Source organism: Empidonax traillii, unplaced genomic scaffold, assembly GCF_003031625.1.
Source record: "Empidonax traillii isolate 1590-97213 ecotype Southwest subspecies unplaced genomic scaffold, ASM303162v1 scaffold8:size5222938, whole genome shotgun sequence".
NCBI classification, from domain to species: domain Eukaryota; kingdom Metazoa; phylum Chordata; class Aves; order Passeriformes; family Tyrannidae; genus Empidonax; species Empidonax traillii.
In genome coordinates, this window is record NW_020955201.1 from 2,600,920 (window position 1) to 2,613,328 (window position 12,409).

The following is a 12,409-nucleotide window of genomic DNA, read 5'->3' on the forward strand; positions in this document are numbered from 1 at the left end:
AAAGAGGCAGGCTCTCCCACCCAACCTCCTCACCACACGCGAAAAAAAAAAAAAAAAAAAAAAAAAAAAAAAAAAAAAAAAAAAAAAAAAAAAAAAAAAAAAAAAAAAAAAAAAAAAAGGAGGTACAGAGAAGACTATGTTCTCATGGCCCATTGTACATTGTATCCATATGGTGCAGAGGTCAATCCATATGCACAGTCCCGAGTTCATTATTGTAGAGGAACACTGGCTACAAAAACATTAAACCCATCCAAATTGTTCTAACAAATCTTTGCTTCTGGTGCATGTTCTATGGTTCAGTGGAGATACTAAAAAATACAGACTGAAAAATTGGAAGAGGTCTTGCAAGAGTGAAGCAATGTGATTGCCAGTGAAAACCTGCTTGCTTTTCTTTCTAGTTATTAAGTGGTAAACTAGGTGAATTATTTTGATAGCATTCTGTCAAGTATGCAATAGAGAACACAACAAGATCCACACTTACATGCAGCTTCATCCACTGATAATTCACTGGCCAGAATCCCACCAATTTTACTAAAAGATGGCATCTGTATACCATACTTCTCTAGCTCCTTTCGCATGTTGCTGATTTCTTCCTCTATTTACACACACAAAAAAAAGAAGTATTATCAGAACAAAAGCTTAAGAGTTTTATTATACATCACCGTACCTACAAACATTGGTGTTTGGCCAGAGCTTCTAATCAGTTTTCCTCCCCATTTTGAAGGAATTTAAGATATGACAAGTATTCCCTGCAAACTCACTCCCTTCAGTCCTTCAGAGAATGACATTCAGTAAAAATAGCAGCCTCCCACCTGTTTAATTAGGGTATGTTTGGAGCAATGTTGTCAGAGGAGAAAGACAATAATAGAAAATATGTACAATGTTAGCAGATTTACAGGGTAAAACCAACATCTAATGGATGATTAGAAAAGCAGTTTTTTACCTGTGAAGTCTACTTTTCCCAGAAGGTCCTGGATCTGTGGAGCTAATCCAAGTTTGAAGAGATATAAACTGCAAAGAAGAAAAATAATAATTTAAAGTGCAGGTGGTCAGGGTGCTTGCTTTTCTGTACAAGAGAAAAGCACTTCTATGAAACTTGTCATTTAAACCTTGACTTTCATAAGCCAATACAGAATAAATTATCTACAGTTTTCTTTATGCTGTATTTTTAAGTCTTACAGAAGGAGAAATCTTTCCTGTTTCCAAGCAGCATCTCTAAGACAGAGGCACTGTCAGTGTATCTCAGATCACAGGGGTTGCGTAAGCAAGTAGAAAACCTTAGTGAGAGATAATCAAAGAAATGCAAAAGCTAGTATTGTGAAAAAAATCAAGATGTAAATACACTTTAGTACACCTTATAGCTTTGGACCTATGTGCTGTTTTGACTTGCACTATTACATCCCTGTAATGAATAGTCAAAGACACATAAATCCCTGACACCCTTCTTACTAAGCATAGAAAAAGAAGGACCTGTAAATCCATCCAAGACCATCTCAAATATATTTGTGTGGTTAGCTATTTAAATTATTGAAAATAAGGAAAACATAATTTAAAGTGCTATCCAAAAACCAACATTTTTGTTTCAATATAGCCTGAAAAATATAGTCATTATTCCTAGAGCTCTACGGTTCTATCTGAAAAAAATAGCTGAATACATATATATTTTCTTAGTATCTTCTAATCACAAGGCTTGTATTTATCTACAAAAGCTTGATGTTTCTATAATTTGTCACTGAAATTCAATAAACAAGTGAGTTTATCAAAAAGGGATAAAAAATAATAGACATTAAAAACAAGACTTTCTCCTAATGGATTGTTTTCCACCTTTCTTTTAATTAACCCCAACTTTATTCGTTGCAAATGTATACTGTGGCTTAGGGTTTTGGTTTCTAGAAGGGCACAGTTCTGTTTTGTTGTAGAGGATTTTTTGCTATTACCAAATTTTAGGATGAGATTTCAAACCAAGTATTTGTAGATGCTGTGTTTATTTCAAAGCACACAGAATCAGCATTTATTTTTCACGCTACCATAGCTAATCCTCTGCTCTGTCACAATCTGGATGAACACAACAACAGATCTCAGGTAGGTTGAAACTCTTCTGCAGCCACTCCAAATCATTGCTGCTGCCATTGTCACCTTTCTAGGTTGTCTAAAATGCAAGTTAGCTATTGTGAGAGAAAACCTTCCATGACTAGAGTAATGAGCCAGGTTCCTCTGTTCCCCTGATCTGCCTTCCAGTCTTTCTCAGTAGTAAGAGATTTTGATCTAAGTTTGAAACAGTGACACAATGCTGGCTGAAGCAGCATCACAGGGCTATGCTGACTCTTTTTTTGTGTCACCCCAATAAAAAGATAGAGGAAAGGTGTTATATGAACATTAGGGAATTTTTTTTTTTTTTTTGCTGTTCAGCACTTCCAGGAGCATATTGAGCCATGTGTAATACTTCCTATGATCCTTCGTTTTGGGTGAACTTATTAACCACCAGATGGTGCTTAAAATGTGCTTAGAGTCTTGCAGGGAACACAGAGGCACTTCTACTCTAGTTTGAGGTATAATTTCAGTTGAAACAGCTTGCTTAATGCTTTTATAGTGTAAGTCAAATCTCAGGGAACCACAGAATCAAAAGCAGGAGACCTTGTGGTTAAGAAAGGTGGATATGAGGCATCAGAAACAAGGGAGAAACAAAGGGTAAAGAGCAGTCCCCAAGTGAAACTCCCTCTAGTACAAAGCATCACCCACAAATAACTGGAACTCATATTAGTCAGAGATTTCTGGGTCTTGTTTTATGCTTAGCTCACATATAACATGCTGTAAAAAACAGATCTGAAAATAGTGTGCTGCTTCTTTTAAATCATGCTTGTTATCCTATTCTTTCCTAGGAAAACAATGTTTTGAAGTTGTCCAGCTTCAGAGGGACAGTTTGTCTAGGACATAGCAATGATCTGCTTGGAAAGATAATTTGAAAACTGATTTTTTCAGGAAAAAATGTCTCTAAGCAATGCTATTTATGAACAAGAATCACTGTTAGCATCTTTATTTAAACAAAGTTGTTCTTAACTGCATTTAGTCCCAGAACAAATCTGAATCAGCTTTCCCAAGAAAAAATGGTGCAAGAAATGAAACCTACTCCTTTACATTTTTCAAGTCAGGTTTTCAGGATTAATGTTTCAGCAAAAGAAAAGCAACAGGTAATTATATTCAACAGGAGTCTAGAAACTGTTTGCTAGGTTACTCCTTCCTGGTCAGAGCAATGCATAGACAGTACAAGCTGTCCCACATGCTGTAAGTGCAATGCTCTTTATTTCAGACTTGAAACAGAGCATATGCTAAACATATATTTAAACCATCATGCTTAGTGTAATTGTCTACCTTCTGGCCCTCTAACAGCTCAAAGATTATCAAAACACCAAATTACTGATGACTTTCCCTGCAAAATGCTAATATTTCAGATGTCAAATACACTTTTTGGATGGAACTTTTTGCTCCTGTTACCTACAGTTAAGGCTATTTCATGCCTCTTAAAGGGGCAGTTATAAATGGGTTTATCAATTTTAAACACTTAAGTTATGCACACTGACTGCACATAAAAGAATTCAGGTAGGGAAAATCTGAACTAAAAATGGCTTCAGGATTTTCAAGAATGAGAGAAGGAAATACCCTGGTTTAAATTTACATAGTTTTGTTGGAAATGTTGCTTCAGAGTAATAGCTTCATAGCAACTAAGAAAGAACACAAAGGAGAAAAACCCCTCACCTGTCTGAGAAAGTGCTCCATATTTCCAAATCATGAGCCTTTGAAAATTCAGCATGTGCTGCAAGATGCATCAGAATTTAGCATTTAAACCCAATGGTGATTCTTTATATAGTGGTCATGCGTATCTATGCTACCAGTGCAAAGGTGAAAACCCTGCTTGCAGTTACTGGTTCTCAGTGATGGGGTGCAGGACTCTGAGAAACATGGGGACATGAACCTTTCAAACAAGAGTCAGCAAACCATGTACTGATTCCCTGGAGAGGGTGCTGTGACAAACCCAGAAAGTAGAGCAGATAGCGTACATGGCATAGAGCTGGGAGCACAAACACCAGCAGATTAGTACTTTAAACATCAGCAGAAGGGGAACAGAACTAGACTCCTACAGCTCAGCATTCCTCTAATGCCAACCCAACTAAGAACAGTGCTGGCCAAGCAAAGTGCCCTGTCCTTAATTCTGCTGTTTCCCAGAGAGCTTTCAATGTAGTCTGTGCACCATTCAATACTGACGTTGGAGTTTGATTTAAAGGATTTTAGTGAAGTCTTATTATGGAAATAAGTCAAACAGAATCATTGTTTCTTCTACTATTACATCTTTTATCATATGCAGACACATGCATATGACAGACACATACAATCTTGTGGGAAAGCATCATAAGTGAAGGTATTGCAGGCCTATTCAATGTGGCATGACACATTTGATATAAAATCCTTTTCTAAATTAATAACAACTAAAATAAATAAAAAGAAAAAGTACAGAGTTAGAGTTTTGTGTTGATATACAGCAAGGAAAAGTAATGTTACAAGACAAAGTTGGAAGTGAAAGCTGAGAGAACACAGACTTATTCTGATACTGGCATAAATCCTGGGATATGTCAAGATGGAGAAACAAAAACTTCTACCAAAGGTCAACCCATATAAAACTCAGTTCAAGATAAAAGAGGTATTGCCATTTCAAAGATAAGGCAGGTATTAAGAAGGTATTGATGGGGTTGTTGTTTATGTAATATTCAAATCCACAATTGATAATTTCCTCCATATATGAGGTAGCAAATATTGGAAAAACTAAATATGTTATTCTACCTCCTGCAAAAAGCTGGAGCTGACCCATAACACGACTGGGGAGACATGCAGCCCACCATGTCAGCCCTGAGGTGGTTAACGCTAAAGCCCTGGGCATCCTCTTTAGGAAATCACATCAAGCTTACACAAGGCACTCGCTGTCAAAACAGACTGCCCTAATAAGTTATAGGCAAGAACCACTCTCAATTAGTCCTGCCCTGTTAGCATTACACCAGGTATAATAACTTCAAGGGGCAACACTTGACAAAGATGACAAAAAAATATGGGGCTGTCAACTGTGAACACCTAGCATGTAAAGGAAATTAATGAACTTTAGTGACACGTCCTATTTATTGACAGTGCATGCACATCCCAGAGTAGTAGAGGGGTCACATAGTTTCAAGGATTAGCCCTAAAAAAGGTTTTAATAAAGCATGTATTGTATAGCTTCTGACTAATGGCCCTGGAGCAGACGATGTGCCTTTGAACATTGTTAGAAACATAGAGAAGAGTTTGGGGTGTAACCTAATTATGTTCTCTAGAAGCGTAGTTGCAAAAAATTAATGAAAGAGAAGACCTCCACATGCAGGAAATAAACTAGGAGAGCCACAGGAGGGTGGAGCTGTCTGCCAACACTGCTGTCCTCCACACTAGGAACAGCACAGGGCAAATGTTTTTGTACTAAACATCAAGAAAATTAAGGCAGGACATTAGAAATTTTTAAGCTCTATTTTCAGTGCTATGGTCAAAGCCTCCCTGATTTTACTTTCAATATCAAGGTACTCCAAATTTTGACATCTTGGAGAATGTTAATTTTTATGTGAATTACCTCAGAATATGGTAAATGTTTGCTTTACTTTTGGGACAGAAAGACGCCAGTTCATCATCATTTTCACTCTGCTCGGGGTATCTGCACCATGGTTATACTAATATTTTGCTAAGTTTCTGTTCATTTATTTGATTTCTATTGCAGTATGTTTTGAAAATCTATGTGTACTTTGTGAAGAGGTGTACTAGTGAGAAAGCAGTATCTATGCTAAATTCAGTAGTCCTTAATTTCTATTTTGAAAATAATTTGGCCAATAGTCCTGACAAAGTTTTGTCTCCAACTTAAAATTAATGAACTTGTAAATTCTGACAGATTTTGACACACTGGTTACCCTAAAGCCATTTCCAGACTTACACTCTCAGCTTTGGCAGCTACTATAACTTTTATTCCCATCACCAGTTACCTTAGAGCATGAATGCAGTATATCATCCTAGGGATGTTTTTCCTATCGTAGACATCTGTGGTCTCTGGATAAAAGATCTAAAAAGCAAAGAGCATACAGTTAAAGAAGAAGACTTGTTACTGAGCAGAAGAGTTTACTCTTCTTAGCCATACCTTAAACTTAGAGAATTTCAGCTGTTACTTCTATACAGTTATAAATCAAGTCTCTTCTGATGTTAACTTTATCAGTAGTTTCATAAGGAAGAACTTAATAAAGCATAAAAGCTACTTGGGGGCGGGGGGAAGAAAGATAAGCAGTCAGCATTTCAACAAGATTTTTAGAAAAAAATTTTTTTTTGGCATAAGCTCAGTAGCGTTTGTCTTCCTATAGACACCCAAAATCTGGAATGCAGTTACAAGTTGCAAAGCCTCACTGAAAACCAAACTTATCAAGCATGGTTTAAAAGTGTGTAATTCTAATTGCCAGCACCCCAAACTTTATGAATGGATCATTTACAAAAATATTTACAGAGAGGAATATTAAGCCAAGAATTTAGCCAAGAAGTCACATCAAAAGTTCCAGTTCTGGTTCTACCACTAATTTGTTCCTGGCCTTGGTCCCAGTCACTAAACACTGTTTCTCCACAAAAACATAATAAAAGACTTAGTTAACCGTGAGAGTTGACAGTATGGTTCCAATTCAGGCCAAGCACATGGGGCTGCACTGTCCCATGGTTAATAGGGCAAGACTGAATAAGACAGGAGCACAGTGCCCTCTTTTGCTCAAAACAGCTTTGTGAGGGAGAATTGGGAAAGCTGTTGGCCATGACCATCCTCTGCAAGAGAAACATAATCTGTCAGAGGAGGGATGGCAGGGTGGAAATCAGCTAGGACACAAGGCCTAAACAAAGGGAGAAAACCCTCACCTGGGAAAGGCAGGACCCTTCCAGTCTCTATGGCATTTTTGATGGCAGCCATGGGTGCCCTTTTCTGCTTATGGGCACCTGCACTGAACTTTCCTACAGTGGCTGGCCACTAGCCCTTGTAGCCCTTCCAGCAGCTCCACCTCTGCTGCACCTGACCACAGTGCATCAGGCAGCACCGCGGCTCCCATCACTCAGGCACCCTGGGCCAGCTGCTGGGAAGCCTGGGCGATGAAGTGCTCACCTCAGGCTGCGCGTGGGTGCCAAAATGTCCAAACAAGCAGCATAGATCTTTCCGCACAGCCCTTCCTTAAAGGATTTTCTTCCAAAATAGACTCACTGGTGCCCAGAAACAGCAGCAGAGGGGGGAGATGACAAGTGAAGACCCACAAGGAGGAAGATAAATATAAGAGGTGACCCAAGAAAGCAGTTGGTGGAAGGAGAGCGGCAGCATAGTCACGCAGGTGCACTGGAGGGTGCAAGAGCAGTCTGGAAACAGGGCAGAGGTAGAGAAACTGGGACGTACATAAGGAGGAAGAGGCAGCAAGAGACACAATGCGAGGAGGTAACCTAAAGGAAGCAAATATTTAAGTTTTCTGTTTTAAACCACATTCCTTTTCAGGCCCCCACAGAGACTGCACGACAAATAAGATTTAGTTAAAACACTGCTAGTGTCCCATTTGTCTTCACGCAGGGGAAGCACCCTGAGCATTTCCACCCACAGTGTTCATCCACAGCAGCCTCAGCCCACATACACTGGCAGCAACAATACAGAACTGACACTCCCACTGTTTTCCACATTACCTTCTTTTCAGAGTTGTTTTCTGAATTACCTCTTCCCTGTAGACCTACAGTAAGGAACTGTTTTTGCTCAAGCAGAAGAAAAGGGATCTTAATAGCCAGTGACTTGAGCTACTTTCGTTCCTAAAATCTGAAGGCTTACCTTAGGCAGACCAATGGACTCCATTGCTCTTAACCACTGCACAGTGTTGTCAGTGTGCCGAAAATGAAGACCAGATCTCTATTGGAAAGACAGAAGAAGATTACAAAAGTCACATTAGAAAAATTAAAAATCACATAAAAAAATTCTAGTTATTGATCCTCCTGTTGTTTCTCAGTTTTAGAAGCTAAATTCAAGGAATTTAGCCTTGTTTGAACCTGGAGACCAAAGTGTAACAGCCTCAATCCTTCTAATGAAGCATCCTAACATATCAACAGTCTCATGCTGAGTCCAGCTCATTCTTTCATTTTATGTAAGAGAGATTTGTACCCATTAGGGTGGACTGGGATTGAAGGGGAAATTTGTACAGTCCTTCAGTAGTTCTCTGAGCCTCAGGAGTGCAGGTTGGATGTTGAATACCAGGAACCAAAATACAGAAGTGGTAACACTGATCAGGCACTGTTGTGAAGGAGAACAGATAACATGGTCTTATTCAATCTTCAATTCTATGTGAATACCTGACTCTCCCTACAGCCTATTCAAGCAGCATAAAAGTAAAGTGGGAGAGTATATATATATTTTATTTTTTTTAATTAATGGGGGTTTTTTATGGTAAAGCAAGAAAAGAAACCTAAATTCAAGTTTTGGATATTTTCAAGAGATGCATTAAAATGTACCCAGAATTTTAACCATGCTTCTCTTAACCATATGAAACCTAGATAATTTCTCAGCTCTCAAGAACCAGTTATTATACCTTTAAAATGCCCACTTCCAATTTTTTCTGCCCACTCTATATGCTGAGAAAATTCATTCTATAGTGGAACTGCTGTGTATGAATGTAGATATTTCTATATTATCAAGGATCTTGGAGATAACAAATGGCTTGTACAGGTAACAAGCTAAGCTCGGTTACTGGTAGCTTGTTTTCTGCTTTTCAGTGTTAAAGCTGATAAAATAAACACACAGATCTAATGAAGTGGATGTCAAATATCCTCCCATTTAAGAAGAGAAAAGTTTGGAATATTTATCAAATTGCTTTTGACTCCTACTCCTAATGAGAAATGACTTTATAAATGGGAAGGCTCATGTTCTTCCTGGAGCCAGAAGTGTAATTCATTCAGCCTTAAAAACTTGAAGTGACACCAGCATAGTTTTTCTAAGGGTAAAACATCTCTAACTTAGCATTCTGGCTTCTTACTGCTGTGAGTCTTCCACCTAGTCTCCAAAGTCTTACAAGAGAGATACAGAAAGTTAACCAATCATGCTTGGTAATGTTTTACAGTTGGAAGACAAAAATTTTCTGGTTTTGTCTTGTCAGTGAAAGAACTGAGAAGGTTATTACCTTATAGCGTGCCTGTTCCACATCATAGATCTTTTTGTCTGACACCACATTAGGTGCAAAGAATTTTGCAAGCTTGGCAAGGTAAACACCATTTCTTAAGCCTTCTTCCAGTTCTGTAGTTGGGGGCAGCTCTTCATCCAGGCAGACTTCCATCCATCTAGGAAGACATTTGAGAAACATTGTTATTTGGGTTTTAAAATAAGTGACATCTTTTGCCCACAACCATTGTACTTTTGATGTCACTGCTACAATGTAATCATAGTAGAAAAGGGCAAGGGCTAAGGGGAAAATTCTGATATTTATTCACATGGAGATCAAAACGACTAGAAAATCATATCTGCAGTATACGATCATGACCTATCATGAATCAAACAGCATGCTTTGAAGTATACACACCTAAGGGGTCCAATTCAAATCATCTGAGCAGCACTACACTTTTGAAGACAGTAATCTAAGGTGAAAACTAGAAGAAAGCATGGTATGCTGAATATTATTGATGTTTACATTTTAAAAACTCTGATAGCTATGCCAATGCTAAACCTCATGAACATCAAGGCCAGCAATGGGCTGAGTGAGGCTGGTTCCAATGTGCTCTGCAACACAAGGTTGCAGCAATGCCCATCTCAAGTATAGAGCAGTCCAGCAGATTATCATTCTCCTGCAACACAAGGAAGCTCTCCATTGTCACCCATGAAACACAGTGACGGTGCTGGAGGAAGGCTTTTTGTTGAAAAGCCCAAGGTAGTTCATGCATTTGAGCTCTGCCTGGCAGTAAGTTGGCTGAAACATGGCTTCTTGTTAGTAACAGTGACTAAATCCTCCAAGGTGGTAAACTAAACATGCATTTGAGATTTAAGATGTGATAGACGTGGGACTAGATGGAAAAGAGTAATTAATCAAATGCATAAGCAGTTCAGAAGGCAAAGAATGGACATGAAAAAATATTATCCAATATACTTATGTTTAATAGCCTAAAGAAATTGCTTCCAAGGCATTCCTGAAAGTGATTAGTGTCCTAATCACTAGACCAGAAGTTTCTTACATTGGTGGTCTAAGTGTTTGGTCCTGTGATATTACTCTTACTTCTTCTAGCAGATGCATCACATTACAAGACCTTAAAATCTGCTTAGTTCTTCCCAGTTTTTTGTTTTTTGGTTTGTTTTTTTTTTTTTTACTTAATCTCTGATGCTGCTAGAACATTAATATCAACACAAGAAGAAAGTTGAAGGGCAAGAACAATGTTAAAGACACTAGTTCTCTTTGCTTACTGTCACTAAGGCAGTGTCACTGTAAGTGAGGCAGCATTACTAGTCTAACATCAACTCCAAAGGAGTGACTTCAGAAACCAGAAAACTTGGATCCAAGTTGAAAACAAGCCAGCTTTTGCTCTGGAAAAAGCTCACGACAACATTTGGTTTCACATTAAAACTCTAGACAAATGTCCTACTTCATTACACTTTTGGATTTGTTACAGGACATGTGAAAGTTGTTTCACTGAAGCACAGACTACCCAAATAGCTCTTGAGGAAACCAACACCCATAAATCTGAGACAACATCACATAAAACTGCATGGAGCAAGTATCATTAGAAGAACTATATTTTGCAGTATAAAAGCTGCTTCAGTGAGGAGAATCAAATTCCAGACAAGCTTCCAGACTCCATCTTGTGTTGCATGTTCATGTGTTATGGGTCCATGCTAAGGGTCCCAAAAGTCATCCTTACTACTATTTTATAGACTAAATAGAGGTACACGCGAAGTCAAAGTGTCACAACATTTGTCTTCTCCAGAAAAGAAGACGAGGAAGAATAAACAAAGAAAACGTATTCCAGGCAAATGTGTTTTTCACCTAATCCAGTTATCTTTTCCTAAAGAATTTATTTCCTAGAATGCGTCTTCTGGAAAAAGAGTTGTACAGATAAGCAGAAGGAACTTGCTGAGCCATAGGCAGCATTCCCGCGAGTTGAAGCTGATGGGTGTTTCAATGGGCCATCTCCAGTGATATGAATTGTGTACCCAAAGCAGCATTTTTTACCTTAGAATGGATTCTTTGCACTTCAAATTCTCAGTTTTTTTATGAAAAGATTTTTTTTGACATCTTCAGTCTTGGGCAAAAAGAAAGCATTATACTAGAACTAGTTTTGAGGATACACCCATGTCCCTCTCCATTCTTCTTTACAGTACAAAAATTTGCTATTTATCTATAAAATTGAGTAATTCCCTAAGCTTTAAATGAGATGCTGATCCAAACTGAAAGCTGCTCCTCAGCTTTTCAAACCTCCTGTAACTCAACACCATTAAATTCATTGTGGATTTTTCACAGCAAAGTGATGAGCCTTCAAGATGAATCTGGAATCATCCATTCTGCATAGGGAGGCTACCCTGTCTAGTGGGTAAATGCAGTACCCTGAGAAACAAACAGGAAACAGTAGGAGGATGCAGAGAAAGCAGAAAGAAGAAAAAAATGGTAGAATACAGTCGTCAAAACAAGTCCAGATAAACCTACAAGGAAACAAGTCTCTTTTTAGAAAGAGAATATCAGTGAAAAAATAGGGGGAAAATAGAGAGAAGTAGAACAGACCTGAAAGATGCAGAGTTTCTTTCCATTTATAGCAAAAAATCTGTAGGTTGTATCTATTCTAGAAAGTCAAGGATCTGCAATAGGGCAACTGTAACTTAATGCATTTGGTAATCAGTATGCAAGACTGAGAAGAGAGCTATGTATAAGACGTTTTACCAATGCCTAGAAGTTGCAGAACTTAGCTACAACAAGATCTACTGTGAAAGGATTTACTCTGTCTTGCACATATTTAATCTGAGGAAGGAAAAACCCTCAGGATTTGAACTAAATCCTGCTAATATACAACCAACCTTGTAACTTAGTTATGCAAACAGCTGCTCAACTCTGTTACTCTCTCCTAGAGTTTATTGAGACATCATAGAATAAGAGATTGATTTGGATTGGAAGGTACCTTATAAAACACCTAGTTCCACACCTGCCCTGCCACGGGCAGGGACACCTTCCACTAAACCAGGTTGCTCAAGGCCTCGTCCAGCCTGGCCTTGAACACTCCCAGGAATGGGACACCCACAACTTCTCTGGACATGCTGTTCCAGCCCTTCACCATGCTCACAGTACAAAATTTTCTCCTAATATCTAATGTAAATCTACCCTTTCTCTAC

At 38.4% G+C, this 12,409-nt stretch overlaps 1 protein-coding gene across 11 annotated transcripts in view; it reads right to left on the bottom strand.

Moving 5' to 3' along the window:
* Nucleotides 1-12,409, bottom strand: part of IQGAP2 (IQ motif containing GTPase activating protein 2) — a 127,720-nt gene that overhangs the window by 52,597 nt on the left and 62,714 nt on the right. For all 11 annotated transcript variants that reach the window (XM_027882856.1, XM_027882821.1, XM_027882816.1 and 8 more), the window contains 5 exons: nt 9,228-9,384; nt 7,889-7,966; nt 6,045-6,121; nt 944-1,011; nt 482-595 (listed from right to left, as the gene is read on the bottom strand). In XM_027882856.1, coding sequence (XP_027738657.1) covers nt 482-595; nt 944-1,011; nt 6,045-6,121; nt 7,889-7,966; nt 9,228-9,384 — 494 coding nt within the window. The remainder of the gene's footprint in view (nt 1-481; nt 596-943; nt 1,012-6,044; nt 6,122-7,888; nt 7,967-9,227; nt 9,385-12,409) is intronic.